Source organism: Capricornis sumatraensis, chromosome 4 (genome assembly GCF_032405125.1).
Source record: "Capricornis sumatraensis isolate serow.1 chromosome 4, serow.2, whole genome shotgun sequence".
Lineage (NCBI taxonomy): Eukaryota > Metazoa > Chordata > Mammalia > Artiodactyla > Bovidae > Capricornis > Capricornis sumatraensis.
The window spans coordinates 156,968,232-156,980,142 of record NC_091072.1 but is presented as its reverse complement, the minus strand read 5'-3'; the positions used below and the strand labels follow the sequence as shown (position 1 = coordinate 156,980,142).

The 11,911-nt window shown below is 53.8% G+C and overlaps 1 protein-coding gene across 1 annotated transcript; it reads left to right on the top strand.

Annotated features, from left to right (window-relative positions):
* The first annotated feature begins 422 nt into the window (after positions 1 to 422).
* CENPM (centromere protein M) lies at positions 423 to 11,438 on the top strand. The gene is made up of 6 exons (XM_068971805.1): positions 423 to 533; positions 997 to 1,076; positions 3,146 to 3,238; positions 5,124 to 5,203; positions 6,338 to 6,429; positions 11,234 to 11,438. The coding sequence occupies exons 1-6, from the start codon at positions 477 to 479 to the stop codon at positions 11,372 to 11,374; spliced, it is 543 nt and encodes a 180-aa protein (XP_068827906.1). The 5' UTR covers positions 423 to 476; the 3' UTR covers positions 11,375 to 11,438.
* The last annotated feature ends 473 nt before the right edge of the window (positions 11,439 to 11,911 follow it).

The following is an 11,911-nucleotide window of genomic DNA, read 5'->3' as shown; positions in this document are numbered from 1 at the left end:
TGAATAAACAAATCACTGAATACCGTCTTTCTCCCAGGAGTGAAATAAAAGGCCTGTCTCTCAGGCAGCACCTTTGGTGCCTAGGGGCAGCCGTGGAAAACTTCCCCTTAGAAAGGACCTACTGTCTAGCACATGGAACTCAGCTCAATGTTATATGACAGCCTGGAGGGGAGCAGGGTTTGGGGGAGGGGCGGGGCGGAATGGATACATGTGTTTCTATGGCTGAGTCCCTTCTCTGTTCACCTGAAACTATCACAACATGGTTTGTTAATCGGCTATCCCCCAATAAAAGATAAATTTTTTAAAAGGAAAAATGGTATTGTCTCCTTTAAGAAGGCCCTGTCTGGCCCCGCCCCACAGGAAGCCCCGCCCAGATAGTGTCACGTGTCCCGCGGTTACGCACTAGGGAAGAGCCAGAGGGCTGTTTGAAAGCGCGGCGCGCACCCTGAGACCGGCCGTTCCGTCAGTCAGCGGGGATGTCGGTGTTACGGCCGCTGGACAGGCTGCCTGGCCTGAACACGGCCACCATCTTGGTAGGCGTCAGCAGCCCCGATTCCCGCGCCCGCCTTTCCTCCTGGGCCGCGCTTCAGCGGCCAGGCCCTCTGCGGCGTTCTGAGATTCTGGCCCGGGCTGCTCCGGCGGGAGTGTGGTGGGCGGGAGAGCCCCTTTCTGAACCAATAAGAGTTAGCTGCCCTCTTGACGCCGGGAGCCCGCGCGCCGGGTGGATGCAGGCCGTCCAAGACGCGGTTGTGGTTTTCCCCCTGTATCCGCGCCAGGCCTCCGGTAGAAACGAGGCTGTCTCAGGGAGGGTTCAGGGGCGAGGGGGCGGGTAGTGAGGGGAACTGGAGCGGGTGCACACCTCAGACCCTCACCAATGCCTGCTGTAGTCCTCTCGGTTAAGAGTGCCTCGCGCGCTCCGGGGGTCGCGGCTGTCCGGGCCCAGCGGCGGGGCTGCTGTATCCAGGGATCCATTGGCCGCCTTCTCTCTCTGGGCAGCTGGTGGGCACGGAGGATGCTCTTCTGCAGCAACTGGCCGATTCGATGCTCAAGGCGGACTGCACCTCAGAGCTGAAGGTGTAAGTAGCCTGCGCTGGAGATGTCCGATCGCTGGCCTGGGCGCAGGGGAGAGCAGGGAGCTGGGTGGAGTGGCTATGGGTGGAGCGGAAGGCCAGAGAGGCCGGCGCAGGCGGGGCGAGCTTGGACGCACCGCTCGGAGCCTCCGTCCTGACGCGCGATCTGTCCGTGTGAAGCATCCTCCGTCACTTCACTTGTCACTATAAAGAAATTTCCATATTATGCTACGTTGGCCAAAACCGATGTCCATCACTACAGTGGCAATAATATTGAACTGGGCACAGCATGTGGAAAATACCAGAGTATGCACACTGTCTATCGTTGATCCAGGTGATTCTGATAGTATTAGAAGCATGCCCGAACAGACTGGTGAAAAGTAAACCATGTACAATTGTTCTTTAATAAAACTGGCCAGAGCTTGTTTGTTTTTTTTTTAATAAAAAAGAAATTTCCTTGTTCACATGTTTGTTTACTTGTTTCCAGTCTGCCACCCCAAGGCACCCCAAGGCACCCCAAGGTTAGCCCCTTGAGGGGAGGGACTTTTCACTTGTGCTGGCTGGTGAAGAAGCCCCACTGCCTTGAGCAGTACTTGGCCCAGAACAGTTAGTTACTCAGATATTCCCCAAATTTGGAGAAAAGGTGGCTAAAGTATATTTTGCTTTCCTTTTTCTAACTGATAGGGAGTAGAAACAGCTGCTGGCAGGAGTCAAGTGACTGAATATGTGTGGGTGTCATTCTCTCCGATTGAAAGATAAGCTCCAAGGGTCTATATTGAATGATCCAAATCTAAAGGGTATTTCCTTTATGGGAATTGGAGATGCCCTTTGCTAGTGAGAACATCATCTTTCCCTCGAAATAAAGATTGTTTATAGGTCCATCTGTGCCCTACCTGTCTTACCAGGCTCTTAGGCTATAGAACACCAAACACAATCACTGATAAACTCAACCCCGTAGCTCAGAAATAGGAAAAGATTTAAAAAATAATTAGCATTAGAGTTAAAGGAAAATGTGGACAAAGTTGCCTTCCTTGAGCAAGATGGCAATCATTACCAAAAAAGGAAATACTATTATCCTATTTTTAGATTCCATCTACTGTATTCTAGTGTCTGAATGTGTATACATTTGTACATGGAAAGATAGTTAGAAAAATGTTCTAACACTAATAGTAGTAATTTTTAGGTAACTGAACTTTTAGGAGTGTGTGTGTGTGTGTGTGTGTGTGTGTGTCTTTTAACTTTTGTTATATTTTGTATACTTTTTGGTATTCTTGAATTAGAAGCTGAGGGGTAGGGGCAGATGAGTAATAGGAATAAATGGAAATGGGCAGAAGTAGAGGATTCCAAAAAAAAAAAAAAAAACGTTTCAGGTGGATATTTGACAATCTGAGACCAAGTACTTACAAGAATGTTGAAGGTGACTTCCCAGTGTCACACAGCTGTTAGTTGACAGACTGGGATTTAAACCCACTTCTGTCTCACTCCAAAAGGCTTCAGTCTTAACCCCTAAACTTCATGGTCTAACACCTTCCCCTCCCCTTCTGAGCCTGGCCTCCCTCCCAGCATTCAGGATAGATGGCTAGATGCCATCTTCTATCCCAAACCCCCTCTTGGCAAAGCAGTTACTAAACTTTCTGGCAGGGAGAGTAAAGCAGGGGAAATCTGAACAAGATCAGCTCTGCCCTGCTTCTGTGCTCACTTGAGGAGTCTTGCCCACAAAAGCTTCCTGTGAGGGCTTCCCTAGTGGTACAGTGGCTAAGGCTCCGTGCTCCCAATGCAGGGGGATTGGGTTTGATCCCTGGTCGGGGATTAGATCCCACAAGCCACAACTAAGAAAAAAAAAAAATCCCTGCAGGTTGCAAAGATCCCACTTAGAGCAACAAAGATCTAAGAGTCTGTGTGCCACAACTAAGACTTGGCACAGCCAGGTAAATAAATATTTTAAACACACACAGAAGCTTCAGGTGAATAGGGGAGGAGCTTTTGACAGCCTCTTCCCTACCAAGGGTAGCGTGTGAACGGCCATTGTGATGTGGGTACATGAGTCTTGAGTCCTGCAATCTCTTATTTTTCAGCCACTTAGCAAGGTCCCTCCCTCTGCCATGCAGCGTGAATCGGCCCCGGATTGACTTGATTGTGTTCGTGGTCAACCTGCACAGCAAACACAGGTGAGAGCCAGAGGATGGGGCTGTCAGTGCTCAGGTGCGGCTCAGGGCTGTGCTGGGACGGTGGCCTCACTTGTCCAGGGAAGGAGAGGAGACAGGGGGAGACTGCCTGGGGGCAAGTAGAGGGTGAGAGGGAGGAGCCAGCGCCGACGCAAGATGTTTATTACAGATGTGAGTGAAACGGACCTTGAGAACAAGGTCCGCTAGGGGAGGAATCTAAGCTTTTGAACAGACAGTTACAGTACCTGTGATGTGTACTGTCAAAGGGGGAAGCCTGGGACTGTGAGAGCCTGAACAAGACCTCTGACTCTGAGGGCTCAGGTCAAGCTAGAGTTCCTGGCGGAGGTGACATCTGCGTAGACACCGGAGGGAATTCCCTGACGGTTCAGTGGTTAAGACTCAGCGCTTTCACTGTGGGGCCTGGGTTCAATCCCTGGTCGGGGAACTAAGAACGCACAAGCCACACGTGGCAATCAATCAGTTAAAAAACTCCTGAGAGATGAGAAGGAGTTACCCAGGCAAGGGTGACCGCGAGCAGAATGTCCCGGGTGGAGGGCTGGTGTAAAGGCAGGAGCACAGCCTGTGTGGAGGACCGTCCAGGCCTGGGCAGGGTCAGAGCCCAGTCCACTCTGGGGCTGGGGCAGTGGCAGCATGGGTGATGCTGATGCCTGTGGCCTGGCCTGGCCTCCCCACGGTGCTGGCAACCCTGGGGTCAGGACTGCAGCCAACCTAGGGAATACAGGTGGAAGGCCTCCCCTCCTTCCTGGAGACAGCTGGCTAGGGACACAGGGTCCAGCAGAGAAACCAGGGCAGACACCTAGCCCTGTGGTGGGGGATAAGGGAAGGCTGTGGTAGAGACGCCTGAGAACCGGGGGGCACGGAGACAGCAGACCCAAGGATTGAGTCCAGACCGCACGACCTGACCGCTGGGAACCAGTCAGCAGTGACTTAGGCCCAGGCGGGGCAAGAAAGAGCTGAGACCTGCCGTGGGCTCCCTGGTTCACAGGTCCGTTGCTGTTTGGTTGAGGTCTCTCTGTTCCCCGGAAGGCTCACCGGAGAACCGTCTGCGCCATGGGGCTGTTGGTCTCAGGCCTTGTTCATTCATGAAGCCCGACCGAGATGGCTTTTGGCCTGGAAGACAACAGAGTCTTTCATCACTCCCTGGACACCAGTGAGTGAAAGCCTCAACCCAGCAGGTCAAGGTGCCCTTGTTTAGAGGAAAAGAGTGTTTTCATACAACTGATATGACTTAAAATCACTGTCATCTTACTGGAAAGCAATTCAGCAATAGCTGTCCACACTTTAAAAAGACACGTACTGTGACCCAGCCCTTCCACTTCCAGCATCTGCTCCACAGAAACATCTGCTTAGTAGATGTCGGAAACAATATTGATGCAGTGTTCTTTGTGACGGTGAAAAACTGGAGACCATTTAAATATCCACCACAGGGCAAGCAGTTAGTTTGGGGTACGGTGCGGTCATTCCAAAGAATGTAATAGAGACATCGAACCCAATTAGACCCAACTGGCTGATATACATATCACTGTCTGTATTTGCATATGAAGAAAATTCCAGAAGAACTACACCCCAAACTACTGTGGCAGTCATCTCGGGGGAGTTAAAACTAGAGGTGATGCTGGAGACGGGGAGTTGTACTTTTTAGTTGTACACCAGTATTTATTATCTGATCGTTTCACAAACTTGACTCACTTTGTAATTAGAAGCAGTTTAAAGCTACAAAAGGACAAAGTGTTCCTCCAGGTCTGTATCCCGTCACCGTCGTCTTATGCCCTGGCCTCTCTGGGATCAGAGGCGCAGGGCTTCTTCTGCCTTCTCTGTTGTGAAGTATTCCTCTGCTTGTTTTCCTGCCCTGGCCTGGCTGCCCCAGTCTGCAGAGCGTGGAGGAGTCCCTGTGCCACCTGGACGCGGCCTTCTTCCTGGGGAAGGTGGCCTTCCTCGCCACGGGGGGTGAGTGCCTCCCCTGCCTGCTGCCGTGGGTGGGCCCGTGGTGGACTCCGTGCGAGTCGGAGCTGACCATTCTGCCAGGTTAATTCTGCTGAGATCATTGCCCTGGGGTGCCTGGTGGCTCATCTCCTGTTACTCTTCTTCAGACAGTTCTCAGAGACTCTGTAATGGCAACAGGGGAAATAATAGTAGCTAACGTCGGGGACTTCCCCGGTGCTCGAGTTGGTAAGACTTCGCCTTCCAGTGCAGGGGGTGAGGCTTCAATCCCTGGTCAGACAGCTGAGATCCCGCATGCCATCTGGCCAACAATATTGTAACAAATTCAATAGAAACTTTAAAAATGATCTGCATTAAAAAAATTTAAAAAACTTTAAAAATATATAGCTAACCTATATTGAGTACTCACTATAGACCAGACTCCGTTCTACGGGCTTTGTTTCTGTATCGCTTAATTTTCACAAAAAGTACTATTGAGGTAGGTGCCGTTGTCTCTCTTTTACAGTGAAGGAAGCTGGTCATGAGGTTAGGTAACTTGTCCAAAGGCCCCATAGCTAGACAGTGGTAGAGCAGAGTTCATCCTTAGCTGGTCATATTCCAGGGCCCATGCCTTTAATGACTATACCATGTAGCTTCTCATACTTTTTCCTCTTTTTTATGTGTCTGACCCCAATTTTCTGCCCCCTGGGGGACACCGTCCTGACCAGCCCTGCTGTCTGGGCCCTCGGGGTGTCCATGCAGGCCTCTGTCAGACTCCTCACCCTTCTACCTACACGGATGGTGTGTCTGCCCCCCTCCCCCAGCTGCACTGCCAGCTCCTGGCACGAAGGGCCTGGCTCACATTATTTTCAATAAGCTTTGGTGGAGAAGTGAACGCCAGGTCACTTCTGTGTATTCGTTCACGGACTTTCTGTAGTAACTCAGCAGAGTAGGTGCTGTTACGCTCCTCATTTCGTAGATGAGGAAACTCATGCGTTTATTCCAACTCTATCAAGTCCCTTTAGCCTGTTTTCTGATCTGATGATCTTGACTGCCCTGAAAAGAAGATAGAACAGGCCTGTCACCCAAAGAAGGTAGAAACTGTGGCCCAGAGAGGGGACCTCCACGAAGGTGGAGGTGACCGGCGTGGCTTCTTTGCAGCTGGGCGGGACAGTCACTGCAGCATCCACCGGAACACCGTGGTGAAGCTGGCCCACACCTACCGGAGCCCCCTACTCTTCTGTGACCTAGAGGTGAGGACCTGCTCACGTGGGCCATGGGACGGCACCGTCAGAACCCAGAGGGCACGGCGGGCTGCTTCATGAGTACCTGAGCGAAGGGGCTCCTGATGTGGAGGCCAGATCCTTGTTGGAATCCTGGCTTTTCCACTCACTGTCCTTGGGTGGGTCACTGTAAGCCTTGGGTGCACCCCTGGAAAGTAGGGCGACACTCCATGTACATCCTGAGTTCCGTTCGTACACCAGATGCCATCACCTCTTGCTTTGACATTTTTCTCTGTACTCGTGACTAAGTCTTGTGTGTGGGTCTATGGGTCCCTGTTAATGTCTCACTTTTCTTGCTGGGGTGTAAGAGCTGTGAGGCCAGGCATTCTGTCTGTCTCATTAACCAGCAGTCAGGATGCCCTCTGTTCCCCCTTACCTCCCTAGATCGCAGACCTTGTCCGCTCCCAGCCTGGGGCAGGGGGTCCAGCAGGCAGCAAGGGTGGAGGTTGGGTGGACAGGTGGATAGATGGCTGAATGGATACATGTGATGTTGGTTCTGCCCTCTCTTGCTTCTCCTGGGGTTTCTCACAAGCTGAATCCTAGCTGTGATGGTTAGCACAGCAGATTCTGCTTTGCTGATGAGTTTTGCTCTCCAGCCTCTCTGTGCATAGTGTGAAGCCTGAAGACATTTTGCTAAAGGGTTCTCGGCAAGAGTTGATTCTGCTCCCTCTGGGGGTCTGCTAAGGGCTCTCGGGTCCTGGGCTGCCCCACCTGCACACCAGACCTGCTGGGTTGGTTTAGGGGTCTGTTTATTTATTTCTTTATTTTATATTGGAGTATATTGATTTATAGTGTTGTGTTAGCTTCAGGTGTACAGCAAAGTGATTCAGTTATACATGTATCCATTCTTTTTCTGATTCTTTCCCCATATAAGTTATGTTTATTGGTTTTGGGGTTCATTTTAAAGATTTGTGTTTCTGTTCTGGGTCTTAGACCTGTCCCTAAAGGCCAAGTGATGTGGTGCAGAAGGAGCTGAGTCAGCGTGTGGTTCGTCATCACCGTCTAGACCAGAAGTGCTGACTCTGGGGTCTGTGGACCCCTCTGGTCCAAAGGGAGAAGCGTTTCAGGGTCTATGGACCCCTCTATTGTGAAGGGAGAAGAATTCAGGGGAGTTGTGGCTTTGGACAAGAAAAAAAATTAACTTCTGTTTTCACTAACCTCTAGGAGGAATTTAACATTATGAACGTAGATGGGAGGCAACAGCAGTGTTAGCAGAGCCTGTGGTTGTTAGCGACAGAAGCAGCAGACACTGGCACGTCCCGTGGGGACGGGGTGGACCCCGTGAGCTTCTGCGATTCTGCAGAAGCTGTTAGACCTGTGCTCGGGCCTCTCACTCAGCGTGTCGCTTAAGGCGCACATACTGCTCTGTCACAGATCTGTGTTTCACATCTGATCACTGTTTTAAGAACCCTGGCGAGACCAAGGCTCTGACCTCACAGGTAGGGCCTGAGGCACCCTGAGGTGCCCATCCTTGCCGGCTTTGCTCACAACAGGAGAGGTGGCATGCTCACAGTCACACAGCTAGTAAGTCAGCAGAAGAGCCAGGTTGGTGTGCTGCTGACTCTTTCCTGGCTTAGCAGGCTGGCTGCATGGCTTTGAAAAGTCAGCCCCTCCCCGCAACACACAGGTGTGCGCGCGCGCGCACACACACACACACACACACACACACACACACAGATAACTCGCTGGGCCTTCCTTGTCTTAGCTCTCAAGGGGAATGGCAATCCACAGCAGAGCTGCGCGTGGAGGTGCAGTTCTGCGCGCGGCCAGGAGGTGGCAGGCTGTACCAGGTCCTGTGTTGTCCTCTAGCCTGAGAATGGTAGTTGCTCAGTTGTGTCTGACTCTCTGCGACCCCATGGACCATAGTCCGCCAGGCTCCTCTGTCCATGGAATTCTACAGGCAAGAATACTGGAGTGGGTTGCCATGCCCTACTCCAGGGGAACTTCCCAACCCAGGGATTGAACTTGGGTCTCCTGCATTGGCAGGCAGATTCTTTACCATCTGAACCACCAAGAAAAGGTCTGTGGCTGACTTTCTATTTCCAGCCTGGAGCCGGCGGGCTGAGAACCTAAGCCTGGCATCCTCTCATCCGATGCACCCAGTGTTTGGACAGCCGGCATGCCTGGTACCTGTGTGGTCCTGTCCGGGGCACCTTCCCTCACTTCGTGAGCTGGAGCCTCATCGTGTTTTGAGGCCTTTGCATGGCGAGAAGCCCTGGCCCCGTTTTACAGGACAGGAAGCACTCCCAAGGAGGTGCAGGATCCGCCCAGTGCGGTTCCAGCTCTGCTGCTAGGCCCTGTGCGAGTCCCTGAGAACCAGATGCCTCTGACACTGGCCCTGCCCCTCAACGGAGGGGAATAGACCGCACGTCGCACCTGCTGTGGCAGGAGGATCCGCAGGGCTTTGGAAGCCAGGCAGTCAGTCCAGCCGTTCCTTCCCGTCGGCGTCGGGGCAGTCACAATGGGCTCAGCTCTCTGGGGGTCACGTCTCTGGAGTAAGGTGTGTGGATGGGAGGAGGTCCAGCCAGAGGCAGGAGGCCGGGGACGAGGCTGCAGGAAGCAGACCGTGGAGCCTGAGTGAGAGCAGCGGCCGTTTGGAGGGACCGTTCGGAGGCCAAGGCCGCAAAGCCCAGAGGATTTCTTTAACAGATATTTCTTAACATAACCTACAACCTGTCCAGTGTTGCTCTAGGCTCTCGGGGACAGCATAGAGCAAAGCAGTGTTAACACTCTCAATTCTGTTCTGGTGGAGGAAACACAGTAAGGAAGTGGAATGCGTGCTGTGTTAGGGCACGGAGATGCGACCCGTCAGGTGGTGGTAAAGCGACAGGATTTAAATGGGGGTGAAGGGACTCCCTAAAAATCTGACCTTAAGTGAAGACGAAGGGAGGCGCTGTGGAGCCTCCTGGTGGAAAAGCCCACGAGGCTGGAGAAACTGCAAGTGCAGAGGCCCTGAGTTTGGATGCTGCCTGCCATGTGCAAGGTCCACAGGGAGCCGTGGGTGCCTGGAGCAGAGCCGGGGGACTGACATTCGGGCCAGATCAGCAGGGCTCTGTGGGTCGCAGTAAAGGCGTGGTGGCTTTCACTCTGAGTTAGACTGGGGCAGCGGAGGCGTATGGGGCCAGGGAGGGCCACAGCCTGACTTGGGTTTTGAATGGGGCCCCTCCAGCTGTTGGGAGGAGAGTAGACTGAAGGGAGGCAAGGGCAGAAATGGGGAGAGGGGCCTGGGGACTGTGTCTGGAAGAGTTCAGAGTGGTCTGGGCTCCGTGGGAGCCGGGGAAGGGGGAGCTGGGATGGTCTCTGATGCTGGTTGTTTCCAGGGTGGGGCTACAGGTGTGCAGATGGCCTGCCCGTGAGACAGGAGAGGAAAAAGAGTCAGAGTCAACTCTGGAGTTTTCAGCCTGAGAAGCCCCGCCCCCTGCTCCCCACCGCCGCCCCAGCCGTGAGATGTTGCACAAAGCAGGGAGACCTGAGAGGTGGAAGGGAAAGCTGGGGGTGGGTGAGTCCGGGGAGCCAGGGAGAAACAGCCGGCCAGGGGGGCAGCAGCTGCCTCAGGCTCCACTAAGAGGAGACCCCGCTGAGGACGAGGCCAGTGCATCAGGACCGAGATGTCGCCCCTGGACTTGGAACCCAGGACTCACAGGTGACAAGACAGAGTAAGAGCAGGGGGGCTTCAGGATGTCCCGGCTCTAGCTTGGTTACTGGGCGGATGGTGGCGCCCTTTCCTCAGTTAGAGAGGGAACAGGAGGAGGAGGAGGTGCTCTGAGGCCACTTGTTGGTCCGGGGAGGCCATCTGAGCATCACCGTTTATTCTACCTTTCTGGAGCAGCTCATTCACCCGCGCCAGCTGGGGCCTTCGCACAGTCTGATTCAGTTCAGTTCAGTCGCTCAGTCATGTCCGACTCTTTCTGACCCCATGAACCACAGCATGCCAGGCCTCCCTGTCCATCACCAACTCCCAGAGTCCACCCAAACCCATGTCCGTTGTGTCAGTGATGCCATCCAACCATCTCATCCTCTGTCGTCCCCTTCTCCTCCTGCCCTCAGTCTTTCCCAGCATCAGGGTCTTTTCAAATGAGTCAGCTCTCCGCATTAGGTGGCCATCAGCTTCAACATCAGTCCTTCCAATGAATACCCAGGGCTGATCTCCTTTAGGATGGACTGGTTGGATCTCCCTGCAGTCCAAGAGATTCTCAAGAGTCTTCTCCAACACCACAGTTCAAAAGCATCAATTCTTCAGCACTCAGCTTTCCTTATAGTCCAACTCTCACATCATACAGTCTGATTGCCTCTGCCTAATCCCACGGCTCCTCTGGGCCCACTAGCCCTTCCGTGGCCCTGGTGTAGGGACCATCTGTTGATGGCACCTCCCTGTCCTCCGTGAGGGCCACTCTCTCCACCCCTCCTTTCCAACCTGGGCGTGTCCATCTCAGAGACATCCCAGGGGGTGCCACCCCAGCATTGGTTGGGGCTAGCCCTGGTTCAGACCCCAGCTTGACAGTCGCCCACCGTGCCTCTGGACTGTGTCGCTGACCCCGCCAGCCCCGCCTGCTGAGCCTTCGTTTCTTCTGGAGTAGGGGTCAGCATCTCTGGTATCCCTGGAGGGTGTCTGAAGGGTTTCCATAAGCTGAGGTGGTTGGAAGCTGCTCGGTGAGGTGTGGCGTGGACAGAGGGGTGGCCCTGGGGGCAGCGGTGCCCAGGGCTCTCCCCGTGTCTTCGCCCCCAGCTCCCCTCCGGCTGCCGCCTCACCGGGGTCCTGTCTCCTCCTCTGCAGATAGAAGACTTCCGCGCCGCCATGGCGCAGCGCCTGGTCCGCCTGCTGCAGATCTGCGCAGGCCACGTGCCCGGCGTCTCGGCCCTGAACCTGCTGTCCCTGCTGAGGGGCTCCGAGAACCCCTCCCTGGAGGACCTGTGAGGCCCCCGGCCGACAGTCACTGTTGCTGGAGACGGTGCCAAGGCTCTGCAGGCCTGGATCAGCGGGCAGTTCCCTCAGGGCCCAAAGTTCTCGTGTTCCAACAGGAAATGCCGGGGAGGGGGGGGGTCGGTGGGGGCAGTTCAGCTGGTCGGACTCCAGCCCCCCACCCCTCTCATGCCCACCCCAGCAAAACCCCAAGTCTTCATCCATCTAACGTCTTTCCTCTTGAGACTTTGAACAAAGGGTCCATGGCTAAAAGTTTGAACATCACTGAATTCATCCACCACTTTGATTTTGTAGATGAGGAAACTGACTCCAAACAGTTAAGAGTTAAAGTGGGCAAGGACTTCCCTGGTGGTCCCGTGACTGAGACTCTGTGCTCCCAGTGCCAAGGGCTTGGATTCGACCCCTGGTCAGGGAACTAGATCCCACATGTTGCAACTAAAGATCCTTCATGCCTCAGCTAAGACCCGGTGCAGCCAAATAAATATTTTAAAAAGAGTTGGGCAGCGGGACCTTGAACTCTATGAGCCCAGT

What these genes read in the sequence shown, in the direction of transcription:
- CENPM (XM_068971805.1), top strand. Translation starts at nt 477, where the DNA reads ATGTCGGTGTTACGGCCGCTGGACAGGCTGCCTGGCCTGAACACGGCC. An exon ending in AACCTGCACAGCAAACACAG is followed by an intron (nt 3,239 to 5,123) that starts GTGAGAGCCAGA and finishes TGGCTGCCCCAG; the next exon opens with TCTGCAGAGCGTGGAGGAGT. An exon ending in TACTCTTCTGTGACCTAGAG is followed by an intron (nt 6,430 to 11,233) that starts GTGAGGACCTGC and finishes CCTCCTCTGCAG; the next exon opens with ATAGAAGACTTCCGCGCCGC.